Source organism: Oncorhynchus mykiss, chromosome 2, assembly GCF_057628025.1.
Source record: "Oncorhynchus mykiss isolate SJ-2025 chromosome 2, ASM5762802v1, whole genome shotgun sequence".
NCBI classification, from domain to species: Eukaryota; Metazoa; Chordata; class Actinopteri; order Salmoniformes; family Salmonidae; genus Oncorhynchus; species Oncorhynchus mykiss.
The window spans coordinates 6,834,217-6,850,558 of NC_143023.1; the positions used below are offsets into that span (position 1 = coordinate 6,834,217).

Sequence of the window (16,342 nt, forward strand, 5' to 3'; positions counted from 1 at the left end):
CCGTTATTCAGGATGAGTCCTCAGGCTAGTTCAGGAACCTACTGTATGTGACCGTTATTCAGGATGAGTCCTCAGGCTAGTTCAGGAATCTACTGTATGTGACTTTTATTCAGGATGAGTCCTCAGGCTAGTTCAGGAATCTACTGTATGTGACCGTTATTCAGGATGAGTCCTCAGGCTAGTTCAGGAACCTACTGTATGTGACCGTTATTCAGGATGAGTCCTCAGGCTAGTTCAGGAACCTACTGTATGTGACAGTTATTCAGGATGAGTCCTCGGGCTAGTTCAGGAATCTACTGTATGTGACCGTTATTCAGGATGAGTCCTCGGGCTAGTTCAGGAATCTACTGTATGTGACCGTTATTCAGGATGAGTCCTCAGGCTAGTTCAGGAATCTACTGTATGTGACAGTTATTCAGGATGAGTCCTCAGGCTAGTTCAGGAACCTACTGTATGTGACAGTTATTCAGGATGAGTCCTCAGGCTAGTTCAGGAATCTACTGTATGTGACCGTTATTCAGGATGAGTCCTCAGGCTAGTTCAGGAATCTACTGTATGTGACCGTTATTCAGGATGAGTCCTCAGGCTAGTTCAGGAACCTACTGTATGTGACCGTTATTCAGGATGAGTCCTCAGGCTAGTTCAGGAACCTACTGTATGTGACAGTTATTCAGGATGAGTCCTCAGGCTAGTTCAGGAATCTACTGTATGTGACCGTTATTCAGGATGAGTCCTCAGGCTAGTTCAGGAATCTACTGTATGTGACCGTTATTCAGGATGAGTCCTCAGGCTAGTTCAGGAACCTACTGTATGTGACCGTTATTCAGGATGAGTCCTCAGGCTAGTTCAGGAACCTACTGTATGTGACCGTTATTCAGGATGAGTCCTCAGGCTAGTTCAGGAATCTACTGTATGTGACTTTTATTCAGGATGAGTCCTCAGGCTAGTTCAGGAACCTACTGTATGTGACCGTTATTCAGGATGAGTCCTCAGGCTAGTTCAGGAATCTACTGTATGTGACCGTTATTCAGGATGAGTCCTCAGGCTAGTTCAGGAATCTACTGTATGTGACCGTTATTCAGGATGAGTCCTCAGGCTAGTTCAGGAACCTACTGTATGTGACCGTTATTCAGGATGAGTCCTCAGGCTAGTTCAGGAACCTACTGTATGTGACAGTTATTCAGGATGAGTCCTCGGGCTAGTTCAGGAATCTACTGTATGTGACCGTTATTCAGGATGAGTCCTCGGGCTAGTTCAGGAATCTACTGTATGTGACCGTTATTCAGGATGAGTCCTCAGGCTAGTTCAGGAATCTACTGTATGTGACAGTTATTCAGGATGAGTCCTCAGGCTAGTTCAGGAACCTACTGTATGTGACAGTTATTCAGGATGAGTCCTCAGGCTAGTTCAGGAATCTACTGTATGTGACCGTTATTCAGGATGAGTCCTCAGGCTAGTTCAGGAATCTACTGTATGTGACCGTTATTCAGGATGAGTCCTCAGGCTAGTTCAGGAACCTACTGTATGTGACCGTTATTCAGGATGAGTCCTCAGGCTAGTTCAGGAACCTACTGTATGTGACAGTTATTCAGGATGAGTCCTCAGGCTAGTTCAGGAATCTACTGTATGTGACCGTTATTCAGGATGAGTCCTCAGGCTAGTTCAGGAATCTACTGTATGTGACCGTTATTCAGGATGAGTCCTCAGGCTAGTTCAGGAACCTACTGTATGTGACCGTTATTCAGGATGAGTCCTCAGGCTAGTTCAGGAACCTACTGTATGTGACCGTTATTCAGGATGAGTCCTCAGGCTAGTTCAGGAATCTACTGTATGTGACTTTTATTCAGGATGAGTCCTCAGGCTAGTTCAGGAATCTATTGTATGTGACCGTTATTCAGGATGAGTCCTCAGGCTGGTTCAGGAATCTACTGTATGTGACCGTTATTCAGGATGAGTCCTCAGGCTAGTTCAGGAACCTACTGTATGTGACCGTTATTCAGGATGAGTCCTCAGGCTAGTTCAGGAACCTACTGTATGTGACTTTTATTCAGGATGAGTCCTCAGGCTAGTTCAGGAATCTACTGTATGTGACCGTTATTCAGGATGAGTCCTCAGGCTAGTTCAGGAACCTACTGTATGTGACCGTTATTCAGGATGAGTCCTCAGGCTAGTTCAGGAATCTACTGTATGTGACCGTTATTCAGGATGAGTCCTCAGGCTAGTTCAGGAACCTACTGTATGTGACAGTTATTCAGGATGAGTCCTCAGGCTAGTTCAGGAATCTACTGTATGTGACCGTTATTCAGGATGAGTCCTCGGGCTAGTTCAGGAATCTACTGTATGTGACCGTTATTCAGGATGAGTCCTCGGGCTAGTTCAGGAATCTACTGTATGTGACCGTTATTCAGGATGAGTCCTCGGGCTAGTTCAGGAATCTACTGTATGTGACCGTTATTCAGGATGAGTCCTCGGGCTAGTTCAGGAATCTACTGTATGTGACCGTTATTCAGGATGAGTCCTCAGGCTAGTTCAGGAATCTACTGAATGTGACCGTTATTCAGGATGAGTCCTCAGGCTAGTTCAGGAATCTACTGAATGTGACCGTTATTCAGGATGAGTCCTCAGGCTAGTTCAGGAACCTACTGTATGTGACCGTTATTCAGGATGAGTCCTCAGGCTAGTTCAGGAACCTACTGTATGTGACAGTTATTCAGGATGAGTCCTCAGGCTAGTTCAGGAATCTACTGTATGTGACCGTTATTCAGGATGAGTCCTCAGGCTAGTTCAGGAACCTACTGTATGTGACCGTTATTCAGGATGAGTCCTCAGGCTAGTTCAGGAATCTACTGTATGTGACTTTTATTCAGGATGAGTCCTCAGGCTAGTTCAGGAATCTATTGTATGTGACCGTTATTCAGGATGAGTCCTCAGGCTAGTTCAGGAATCTACTGTATGTGACCGTTATTCAGGATGAGTCCTCAGGCTAGTTCAGGAACCTACTGTATGTGACTTTTATTCAGGATGAGTCTTCAGGCTAGTTCAGGAATCTACTGTATGTGACCGTTATTCAGGATGAGTCCTCAGGCTAGTTCAGGAATCTACTGTATGTGACCGTTATTCAGGATGAGTCCTCAGGCTAGTTCAGGAACCTACTGTATGTGACAGTTATTCAGGATGAGTCCTCAGGCTAGTTCAGGAATCTACTGTATGTGACCGTTATTCAGGATGAGTCCTCAGGCTAGTTCAGGAATCTACTGTATGTGACCGTTATTCAGGATGAGTCCTCAGGCTAGTTCAGGAATCTACTGTATGTGACAGTTATTCAGGATGAGTCCTCAGGCTAGTTCAGGAACCTACTGTATGTGACTTTTATTCAGGATGAGTCCTCAGTAGGGTTGCATGTTTTGGGGAATATTCAGAGGTGGAAACTTTCCGTGGGAATTAATGGGAATATATGGGATTTCACGGAAATATATCCTAATTAATATGAATACCATTTATATTTAGATGTGTTTTTTTGCATTGGATATACAGTGGGGCAAAAAAGTATTTAGTAAAAAAGTATTTGGATGCAACTTTATGGTAAAAACTCAACTCGTTATTTGACACCATAATTTGCAAATAAATTCATTAAAAATCCTACAATGTGATTTTCTGGATTTTTTTTCCTCATCTTGTCTGTCATAGTTGAAGTGTACCTATGATGAAAACAGGCCTCTCTCATCTTTTTAATTGGGAGAACTTGCACAATTGGTGGCTGACTAAATACTTTTTTGCCCCACTGTATTTACCATATCCTATGGAGACAGAAACATAAACCTTTTACCTCATCATAAGTAGACATCATTACAAATGAACAGGCAGTTAACCCACTGTTCCTAGGCCGTCATTGAAAATAAGAATTGGTTCTTAACTGACTTGCCTAGTTAAATAAAGGTAAAATAAATAAAAACATTCAACCACCCATCAGAGATGATTGCAATAGCCTGCTTTCTCTATGATTTGCTTGACCTTCACTTGAACTCTGCATCCAGCAAATGAGTAGATAAAGCATGTCTGGTTGGAGGGGTGTATGCTGGGAGAAGAACATTCAGAAATCTCTTCCAACACACATTGCCTGTGAGCATCAGAGGTGAACCAGTTTGCATACACAGCTTGAGCAAGACATTCATCAGCATTTCTCTGACTACGTTCCTCCATTGAGTTAAACAACGTCTGATTCCAGGAGGACCATGAGCTGTTGATAAGGTGTCTGATTCCAGGAGAACCATGAGCTGTTGATAAGGTGTCTGATTCCAGGAGAACCATGAGCTGTTGATAAAGTGTCTGATTCCAGGAGAACCATGAGCTGTTGATAAGGTGTCTGATTCCAGGAGAATCATGAGCTGTTAATAAGGTGTCTGATTCATAATGTTCTGCTCCAATAGAAGTAGAGGGACATTTGTCAGTTGCTCGTTGTGAGCGCTGAGGGAACATTGTGCACTTGGTCAGATGATCCTGCATCATTGTTGCATTCTTCACATATGGTTTGGCACAGTATTTGGAAATGTACACAGATAAATGTTTTAACATGAAACAGGTTAATTAACAATCCTCGGTTAGCAGGCTCCAGCAAGCTAAAACCCACATGGTAGCAAAAACTAACTAGCAGAAATTGTTAACAAGTTAGAAATGATTTAAACACACTTTGCTGTAGGCTACTATTTACTAGTTAACAAAACAATAATGTATGTCATATAAAACATATTCACCCCACCCAGTATTGTTATCAAAACTTACCAGAAAGCATGTAGTCCTTGGCTCAGACAGTGTAGTAGTGTGGGCTCAATAGCATCTCATTAGTGTGGGCTCAATAGCATCTCAGTAGTGTGCGAGATCTTGAGAATCAGCTGTACAGAATGTGCTGTGCATGCAGAGGGTTGCAATTCCATTGAATTGGGGATAGTTTAACCAAAATATGCCACAAGACCTAGATTTGCCCTTTGTGTATCCCACAAAAAAAAAGGTTCACTGTTATAAGCTACCTTTTTTTTTTACATTAATTTAAGCGAAATGACTTTGGAACTCTAGTCTTATGACTAGTTCAGGAGCCTGTATATATACTGTATAGGACTCTTATTTTATCTATCTGGTCTCTCCTCATCACTACAGTAGCTATATTGATTTTATCGGGAGGTATCTTATTCCATCCCTTTACTTAGATTTGTGTGTATTAGGTAGTTCTTGTGGAATTGTTAGATTGTTGATTGTTAGATTGTTAGATAACACAGCTGACACGAGGCCTGTAGTAATAACACAGCTGACACGAGGCCTGTAGTAATAACACAGCTGACACGAGGCCTGTAGTAATAACACAGCTGACACGAGGCCTGTAGTAATAACACGGCCGACACGAGGCCTGTAGTAATAACACGGCCGACACGAGGTCTGTAGTAATAACACAGCTGACACGAGGCCTGTACTAATAACACGGCTGACACGAGGCCTGTAGTAATAACACGGCCGACACGAGGCCTGTAGTAATAACACAGCTGACACGAGGCCTGTACTAATAACACAGCTGACACGAGGCCTGTGGTAATAACACGGCTGACACGAGGCCTGTAGTAATAACACGGCTGACACGAGGCCTGTAGTAATAACACGGCTGACACGAGGCCTGTACTAATAACACGGCTGACACAAGGCCTGTAGTAATAACACAGCTGACACGAGGCCTGTAGTAATAACACAGCTGACACGGCATATCTGTACTATGCCAGGGCACAACTTCAGAAAATACACATTGCATAACTGACAGGCATGGGAAAGAATGTCTGAAACATTAACATAACCAGTAAGGACAACTTCTCCGACTAAACAAAGGATTGAGAAAGTCAATTTAACGGAAAATGACAGATGCTCTTAATCCTCTGTCATAGTGTAGCCTAAATCCTGTAATCTATGTGGAAATTCATATCATTTCTTAATGTACAGCAGGACTACGTAGATTACATTATTCATTCTCATAGCCTAACACGGGCAAATACACCTAATGTGAGCATGCAGGCCAATATGCAGGCTAATCTGCAGGACAATATGCAGTCTAATATGCAGTCCAATATGCAGGTTAATATGCAGTCCAATATGCAGGTTAATATGCAGGTTAATATGCAGTCTAATATGCAGGTTAATATGCAGTCTAATATGCAGTCTAATATGCAGTCCAATATGCAGGTTAATATGCAGGTTAATATGCAGTCCAATATGCAGGTTAATATGCAGTCTAATATGCAGTCTAATATGCAGTCTAATATGCAGGTTAATATGCAGGTTAATATGCAGTCTAATATGCAGTCTAATATGCAGTCTAATATGCAGTCTAATATGCAGGTTAATATGCAGTCTAATATGCAGTCTAATATGCAGTCTACTCTGCAGTCTAATATGCAGTCTAATATGCAGTCTAATATGCAGTCTAATATGCAGGTTAATATGCAGTCTAATATGCAGGCCAATATGCAGGCCAATATGCAGTCTAATATGCAGTCTAATATGCAGTCTAATATGCAGTCTAATATGCAGTCTAATATGCAGTCCAATATGCAGTCTAATATGCAGGCCAATATGCAGTCTAATATGCAGGCCAATATGCAGGCCAATATGCAGTCTAATATGCAGTCTAATATGCAGTCTAATATGCAGTCTAATATGCAGTCTAATATGCAGGCCAATATGCAGGCCAATATGCAGTCTAATATGCAGGTTAATATGCAGTCTAATATGCAGTCTAATATGCAGTCTAATATGCAGGTTAATATGCAGTCTAATATGCAGGCCAATATGCAGTCTAATCTGCAGGCCAATATGCAGTCTAATATGCAGGTTAATATGCAGTCTAATATGCAGTCTAATATGCAGGCCAATATGCAGTCTAATCTGCAGGCCAATATGCAGTCTAATATGCAGTCTAATATGCAGTCTAATATGCAGTCTAATATGCAGTCCAATATGCAGTCTAATATGCAGTCTAATATGCAGTCTAATATGCAGTCTAATATGCAGTCTAATATGCAGTCTAATATGCAGTCTAATATGCAGGTTAATATGCAGTCCAATATGCAGGTTAATATGCAGTCCAATATGCAGGTTAATATGCAGTCTAATATGCAGTCTAATATGCAGTCTAATATGCAGTCTAATATGCAGTCTAATATGCAGTCTAATATGCAGTCTAATATGCAGGTTAATATGCAGTCTAATATGCAGGCCAATATGCAGGCCAATATGCAGTCTAATATGCAGTCTAATATGCAGTCTAATATGCAGTCTAATATGCAGTCTAATATGCAGTCCAATATGCAGTCTAATATGCAGGCCAATATGCAGTCTAATATGCAGGCCAATATGCAGGCCAATATGCAGTCTAATATGCAGTCTAATATGCAGTCTAATATGCAGTCTAATATGCAGTCTAATATGCAGGCCAATATGCAGTCTAATATGCAGGTTAATATGCAGTCTAATATGCAGGTTAATATGCAGGTTAATATGCAGGTTAATATGCAGGTTAATATGCAGGTTAATATGCAGTCTAATATGCAGTCTAATATGCAGTCTAATATGCAGGTTAATATGCAGTCTAATATGCAGTCTAATATGCAGTCTAATATGCAGTCTAATATGCAGTCTAATATGCAGGTTAATCTGCAGGCCAATATGCAGTCTAATATGCAGGTTAATATGCAGTCTAATATGCAGTCTAATATGCAGTCTAATATGCAGTCTAATATGCAGTCTAATATGCAGTCTAATATGCAGTCTAATATGCAGTCTAATATGCAGGTTAATATGCAGTCTAATATGCAGTCTAATATGCAGTCTAATATGCAGTCTAATATGCAGTCTAATATGCAGTCTAATATGCAGTCTAATATGCAGTCTAATATGCAGGTTAATATGCAGTCTAATATGCAGGTTAATATGCAGTCTAATATGCAGTCTAATATGCAGTCTAATATGCAGGTTAATATGCAGTCTAATATGCAGTCTAATATGCAGTCTAATCTGCAGGCCAATATGCAGTCTAATATGCAGGTTAATATGCAGTCTAATATGCAGTCTAATATGCAGTCTAATATGCAGTCTAATATGCAGTCTAATATGCAGTCTAATATGCAGTCTAATATGCAGTCTAATATGCAGGTTAATATGCAGGTTAATATGCAGTCTAATATGCAGGCCAATATGCAGTCTAATATGCAGTCTAATATGCAGTCTAATATGCAGTCTAATATGCAGTCTAATATGCAGTCCAATATGCAGTCTAATATGCAGGCCAATATGCAGTCTAATATGCAGGCCAATATGCAGGCCAATATGCAGTCTAATATGCAGTCTAATATGCAGTCTAATATGCAGTCTAATATGCAGTCTAATATGCAGGCCAATATGCAGGCCAATATGCAGTCTAATATGCAGTCTAATATGCAGTCTAATATGCAGTCTAATATGCAGTCTAATATGCAGTCCAATATGCAGTCTAATATGCAGGCCAATATGCAGTCTAATATGCAGGCCAATATGCAGGCCAATATGCAGTCTAATATGCAGTCTAATATGCAGTCTAATATGCAGTCTAATATGCAGTCTAATATGCAGGCCAATATGCAGGCCAATATGCAGTCTAATATGCAGTCTAATATGCAGTCTAATATGCAGTCTAATATGCAGTCTAATATGCAGTCCAATATGCAGTCTAATATGCAGGCCAATATGCAGTCTAATATGCAGGCCAATATGCAGGCCAATATGCAGTCTAATATGCAGTCTAATATGCAGTCTAATATGCAGTCTAATATGCAGGCCAATATGCAGGCCAATATGCAGTCTAATATGCAGGTTAATATGCAGTCTAATATGCAGTCTAATATGCAGTCTAATATGCAGGTTAATATGCAGTCTAATATGCAGGCCAATATGCAGTCTAATCTGCAGGCCAATATGCAGTCTAATATGCAGGTTAATATGCAGTCTAATATGCAGTCTAATATGCAGTCTAATATGCAGTCTAATATGCAGTCTAATATGCAGTCTAATATGCAGTCTAATATGCAGGTTAATATGCAGGTTAATATGCAGGTTAATATGCAGTCTAATATGCAGTCTAATATGCAGTCTAATCTGCAGGCCAATATGCAGTCTAATATGCAGTCTAATATGCAGTCTAATATGCAGTCTAATATGCAGTCTAATATGCAGTCTAATATGCAGTCTAATATGCAGTCTAATATGCAGTCTAATATGCAGTCTAATATGCAGTCTAATATGCAGTCTAATATGCAGTCTAATCTGCAGGTTAATATGCAGGTTAATATGCAGGTTAATATGCAGTCTAATATGCAGTCTAATCTGCAGGTTAATATGCAGTCTAATATGCAGGTTAATATGCAGTCTAATATGCAGTCTAATATGCAGTCTAATATGCAGTCTAATATGCAGTCTAATATGCAGGCCAATATGCAGGCCAATATGCAGTCTAATATGCAGTCTAATATGCAGGCCAATATGCAGTCTAATATGCAGTCTAATATGCAGGTTAATATGCAGTCTAATATGCAGTCTAATATGCAGTCTAATATGCAGGTTAATATGCAGGTTAATATGCAGGCTAATATGCAGTCTAATATGCAGTCTAATATGCAGTCTAATATGCAGTCTAATATGCAGGCCAATATGCAGGCCAATATGCAGTCTAATATGCAGTCTAATATGCAGGCCAATATGCAGTCTAATATGCAGTCTAATATGCAGGTTAATATGCAGTCTAATATGCAGTCTAATATGCAGTCTAATATGCAGGTTAATATGCAGTCTAATATACAGTCTAATATGCAGTCTAATATGCAGTCTAATATGCAGGTTAATATGCAGTCTAATATGCAGTCTAATATGCAGTCTAATATGCAGTCTAATATGCAGTCTAATATGCAGTCTAATATGCAGTCTAATATGCAGTCTAATATGCAGGTTAATATGCAGTCTAATATACAGTCTAATATGCAGTCTAATATGCAGTCTAATATGCAGGTTAATATGCAGTCTAATATGCAGTCTAATATGCAGGTTAATATGCAGGTTAATATGCAGTCTAATATGCAGTCTAATATGCAGGTTAATATGCAGTCTAATATGCAGTCTAATATGCAGTCTAATATGCAGTCTAATATGCAGTCTAATATGCAGTCTAATATGCAGTCTAATATGCAGTCTAATATGCAGTCTAATATGCAGTCTAATATGCAGTCTAATATGCAGTCTAATATGCAGTCTAATATGCAGTCTAATCTGCAGGCCAATATGCAGTCTAATATGCAGTCTAATATGCAGTCTAATATGCAGTCTAATATGCAGTCTAATATGCAGTCTAATATGCAGGCTAATCTGTAGTAGGTGGCAAGATCAGAAAGTGTCATGTTTTTTTTGTAACAATTGTTTATTATTTTGTCACATTCACCAGATGGATGCCGTGAAATGTGTTAAGGATCCGCCATACTAGTACAAAATAGTTTTTTGGTGGGGGGGGGGTTAGTGTTTTATTTATTTTTAATGTTCTCCTTGTCTACTAGATGGGCTAACACCGTACTGGTGTGATCTCAGCCTTTGCGTGAGTAGGGTTGACACGAGGAAACACTGCAAACGATGGAACATGAACCATGTATCGCAGATAACAACAAAGTACAGGCTGTAGCCCAATAAGTATATATACATTTTAATGAATAATGTGGTAAATTTATAGTGCTACTAAATAACTCAGCCTTCAGATTATTCCAAAAGTAAAATAACACACCTTGGGAATCATGACTCCTAACAACAATGTTTGATTTGTTGAATCAATTCAACAGGAGGCTTATGTAAGTCATCTCTAAGCACGTGCTCTGCTGGCCCTGAAAGAGTTGGGCAAACAAGAGAGGGGAGAGGCCCTCGGTCTGTCAGCAGTCCACATGCAGCTCCACACTCACTGACAATGAGAGCCATGCATCCTGCAGGCTTAGCATGCACAGTCCCCCACATCCAGCCACCCCCTTACCTCCTGGCTGGCTGAGAGTGAGAACACACGGTACTAGCCATTGTTAATCCAAGCAGGCATCCATCCTGTTGGCTACAGCTGAGAGCCCCACTAGCTAAACACCCACTGCTGTATCACATTGTACTGCATACACAGTTTAAATAGGATGGTCTGCTGATATCAACTTGCAGGGCAGAGTTCACATAGCAACAGTTCCAGAGAGCATTCAGCACTTCATCTGTCCTACAGCTGAGCGGCACCATGGGAGAATGTGTTGTTGAGAGTTGGTGGTTTCCATTTTAAAATTCATAATGAGTAAAACCATTTTGTCAAAACAGCTGCTACAGTGTGTTGTCTTGTCTGTGACTGTCAGTCCTGTACCTACAGTGTCTTGTCTGTGACTGTCAGTCCTGTACCTACAGTGTCTTGTCTGTGACTGTCAGTCCACTACCTACAGTGTCTTGTCTGTGGCTGTCAGTCCTGTACCTACAGTGTCTTGTCTCTGACTGTCAGTCCTCTACCTACAGTGTCTTGTCTGTGACTGTCAGTCCTCTACCTACAGTGTCTTGTCTGTGACTGTCAGTCCTCTACCTACGGTGTCTTGTCTGTGACTGTCAGTCCTCTACCTATAGGTGTCTTGTCTGTGACTGTCAGTCCTCTACCTACAGTGTCTTGTCTGTGACTGTCAGTCCTCTACCTATAGGTGTCTTGTCTGTGACTGTCAGTCCTCTACTTATAGGTGTCTTGTCTGTGACTGTCAGTCCTCTACTTATAGGTGTCTTGTCTGTGACTGTCAGTCCTCTGCCTATAGGTGTCTTGTCTGTGACTGTCAGTCCTGTACCTACAGTGTCTTGTCTGTGACTGTCAGTCCTCTACCTATAGGTGTCTTGTCTGTGACTGTCAGTCCTCTACCTATAGGTGTCTTGTCTGTGACTGTCAGTCCTCTACCTATAGGTGTCTTGTCTGTGACTGTCAGTCCTCTGCCTATAGGTGTCTTGTCTGTGACTGTCAGTCCTCTACCTATAGGTGTCTTGTCTGTGACTGTCAGTCCTCTACCTATAGGTGTCTTGTCTGTGACTGTCAGTCCTCTGCCTATAGGTGTCTTGTCTGTGACTGTCAGTCCTCTGCCTACATTGTCTACCTACATTGTCTAACGGGAGCCTGTTAGGACTTGATAGGCTACATCTTTAGAACTAGAGCCATGAAACATACATGAATATACCTACTGTAGGCTGTAGATTAATGTACCCACTGTAGGCTACGTACTGTAGATTCATATCATTACTGTAGGCTATGTACTGTAGATTCATATACCTACTGTAATTTCAATGCAGCAGATATGTGGATATCTAGCCTAATCTCAGCACCCAGAACCAAATCATGTACTGGATGTCAATGTTATGGCTGTAACGAGACCAGTGGATATGTGATGTTATACCAGAGACCAGTGGATATGTGATGTTATACCAGAGACCAGTGGATATGTGATGTTATACCAGAGACCAGTGGATATGTGATGTTATACCAGAGACCAGTGGATATGTGATGTTATACCAGAGACCAGTGGATATGTGATGTTATACCAGAGACCAGTGGATATGTGATGTTATACCAGAGACCAGTGGATATGTGATGTTATACCAGAGACCAGTGGATATGTGATGTTATACCAGAGACCAGTGGATATGTGATGTTATACCAGAGACCAGTGGATATGTGATGTTATACTAGTGGATATCTGATGTTATACCAGAGACCAGTGCGCCCCCTCACTGTTCTTCAACTCAAAAACTTGAACAACATAAGTATGCCTGACAGTCACAGACATTTTCAGATGCACGGTTCAAGACTTTCATTATGACTTGCTTTTATACCTCCGACACTGTGCCGTTACACCTCCGACACTGTGCCGTTACACCTCCGACACTGTGCCGTTACACCTCCGACACTGTGCCATTACACCTCCGACACTGTGCCATTACACCTCCGACACTGTGCCATTACACCTCCGACACTGTGCCGTTACACCTCCGACACTGTGCCGTTACACCTCCGACACTGCGCCGTTACACCTCCTACACTGCACAGTTACACCTCCGACACTGCAGTTACACCTCCGACACTGCAGTTACACCTCCGACACTGCGCCGTTACACCTCCTACACTGCACAGTTACACCTCCGACACTGCAGTTACACCTCCGACACTGCAGTTACACCTCCGACACTGCGCCGTTACACCTCCTACACTGCACAGTTACACCTCCGACACTGCAGTTACACCTCCGACACTGCTGTTACACCTCCGACACTGCTGTTACACCTCCGACACTGTGCCGTTACACCTCCGACACTGCGCCGTTACACCTCCTACACTGCACAGTTACACCGCCGACACTGCAGTTACACTTCCGACACTGCAGTTACACCTCCGACACTGCTGTTACACCGCCGACACTGCTGTTACACCTCCGACACTGCACAGTTACACCTCCGACACTGCAGTTACACCTCCGACACTGCCATTACACCTCCGACACTGCCATTACACCTCCGACACTGCCATTACACCTCCGACACTGCACAGTTACACCTCCGACACTGCAGTTACACCTCCGACACTGCCATTACACCTCCGACACTGCACAGTTACACCTCCGACACTGCACAGTTACACCTCCGACACTGCAGTTACACCTCCGACACTGCAGTTACACCTCCGACACTGCCATTACACCTCCGACACTGCCATTACACCTCCGACACTGCCATTACACCTCCGACACTGCACAGTTACACCTCCGACACTGCAGTTACACCTCCGACACTGCCATTACACCTCCGACACTGCACAGTTACACCTCCGACACTGCAGTTACACCTCCGACACTACCGTTACACCGCCGACACTGCACAGTTACACCTCCGACACTGCAGTTACACCTCCGACACTACCGTTACACCGCCGACACTGCCATTACACCTCCGACACTGCCATTACACCTCCGACACTGCACAGTTACACCTCCGACACTGCAGTTACACCTCCGACACTGTGCCATTACACCTCCGACACTGCAGTTACACCTCCGACACTGCACAGTTACACCTCCGACACTGCAGTTACACCTCCGACACTGCAGTTACACCTCCGACACTGCACAGTTACACCTCCGACACTGCAGTTACACCTCCGACACTGCAGTTACACCTCCGACACTGCAGTTACACCTCCGACACTGCACAGTTACACCTCCGACACTGCCGTTACACCGCCGACACTGCGCCGTTACACCTCCGACACTGTGCCATTACACCGTAGTAGTATACATTGGAGTGAAGCACAGACTGAGTTTGTTAAGTTTAAACAGACTTCCTGTTTATCACATGGGACTGTATGGAGTCGTGACCAGCCTGTACCAGCAATTCTGCCGCCCACATTCCTCAATGGAGAAATAGATGGATAGCTGACCCTGTGGAAAGAAAGGTCAAGCGCTCATAGCAGGCATGAGAGAACTGTCATTTTATAAAGAAGGCTATCTTCATTCCTATATTCAGTGCAACTTCCTGTTTTGAGGAGGCACAGAGGGCTAGTTTAACATCACCAGTTAAGCTGTATTATTGTTCTTCCTCTTTTTTGTTGAAGATAACAACAAGAGGATTCTAATATCCCATAACTCTTTGCATAAATGAGGAAGAATTCTAGACAAAGGGACCAGTGATACTAGTTATTACGTTGTTCTAACCTGGGTATCTTCAACCTAGATTTAGGGCCTACAAAGAGGATGATCTTCCTTCCTCTTTTCAGTGCAATGTCCTCTTTTGACGAGGCAAAAATGTCTAATTCGTTTCCCCATTATCACTGCAGTTTTGTGAAGTTGTATTCTCGTTCTTCCTCATGTCCATCATATAACCCTTTACACATCCCTCTTTCCTCCAGACATATGTTCTTCCTGCACATAAAGGAGGAGCTGGACAGTGGCAGCCTGCAGATGGAGGCTGAGCAGGCCAAGGAGCTGTGTGCCCTCCTAGCCCAGGCTGAGTACGGAGACTACAACCAGAACACAGCCAAGTACTGCTCCAGCCAGATCTTCAGACAGGAGCCTGACCTGGCAACCATCAACAGGTCAGCACAGCAATGAGTAACTTGACTCCAAATCAAATCAAATCAAATTGTATTTGTCACATACACATGGTTAGCAGATGTTAATGCGAGTGTAGCGAAATGCATTCCATGTCTTACTAAGTACTTCTCTGTGCTGACTTGTAGAACTGCTATAGATACAAGATAATAAAAATATAACCTTTTTGATGTGTGAAGGCCATCTGAATAGCTGACTAAACCATGGTTTGGTCTTCTGTTATTGCCTTGATGTGGGAGGAGCCTAAACACTCCCAAATCAGCATATAAATGGGATTCACAACATCTGTCCCTAAAACACTAGGCTGCTGACTCAGCTAGCCCTGCAGCTATATACATTCACTACCGGGCACTAAAGTACAGTTCTCATTCCTCATGTGTTTAGTTTTAGTACATTTTATTTCGTAGATCTTTTTTTTAAATATATATATATAAATAATACATTTAAAAAACAATGTAGGGACAGAACAAAAGAAACCCAGCAGGGATTATTTGGAGGCAGCATTTAAAATATAACGTAGAAAACATGTTTCATTGTATGGGTGGGCCCCCCTAGTGAGTGAACAGTATTACAACAGCAGAAAACGTAACTCTTCTGTCCCGTCCTGCCGTGTCCGTCTGCAGCATCCAGGAGAAGCACCGTGAGCTAGAGGGTCTGAGCCAGGCGTCAGCAGAGTACCAGGCCCTACAGCTGGTGTCCTCCCTGGAGAACTACGGGGTGGAGTGGCACTGGGCCAGGGACTCAGAGGGACAGAGGCTGGCCATAGGGGTCGGCCCTGAAGGAGTATCTATCTGTCAGGAGGACTTCACCCCCACCAACAGGTAAATTCACTAAACTGACCTGACTTCACCCCACCAACAGGTATTAAACTAACCTGACTTCACCCCCACCAACAGGTATTAAACTAACCTGACTTCACCCCACCAACAGGTATTAAACTAACCTGACTTCACCCCACCAACAGGTATTAAACTAACCTGACTTCACCCCCACCAACAGGTATTAAACTAACCTGACTTCACCCCCACCAACAGGTATTAAACTAACCTGACTTCACCCCCACCAACAGGTATTAAACTGACCTGACTTCACCCCCACCAACAGGTATTAAACTGACCTGACTTCACCCCACCAACAGGTATTAAACTAACCTG

At 42.6% G+C, this 16,342-nt stretch overlaps 1 protein-coding gene across 2 annotated transcripts in view; it reads left to right on the plus strand.

The window, feature by feature from the left end:
- The window catches only part of LOC149984782 (E3 ubiquitin-protein ligase MYLIP-A-like), a 32,038-nt gene that overhangs the window by 4,909 nt on the left and 10,787 nt on the right, over positions 1-16,342 (plus strand). For both annotated transcript variants that reach the window (XM_090186714.1, XM_090186715.1), the window contains exons 3-4: positions 14,987-15,172; positions 15,812-16,009. In XM_090186714.1, coding sequence (XP_090042840.1) covers positions 14,987-15,172; positions 15,812-16,009 — 384 coding nt within the window. The remainder of the gene's footprint in view (positions 1-14,986; positions 15,173-15,811; positions 16,010-16,342) is intronic.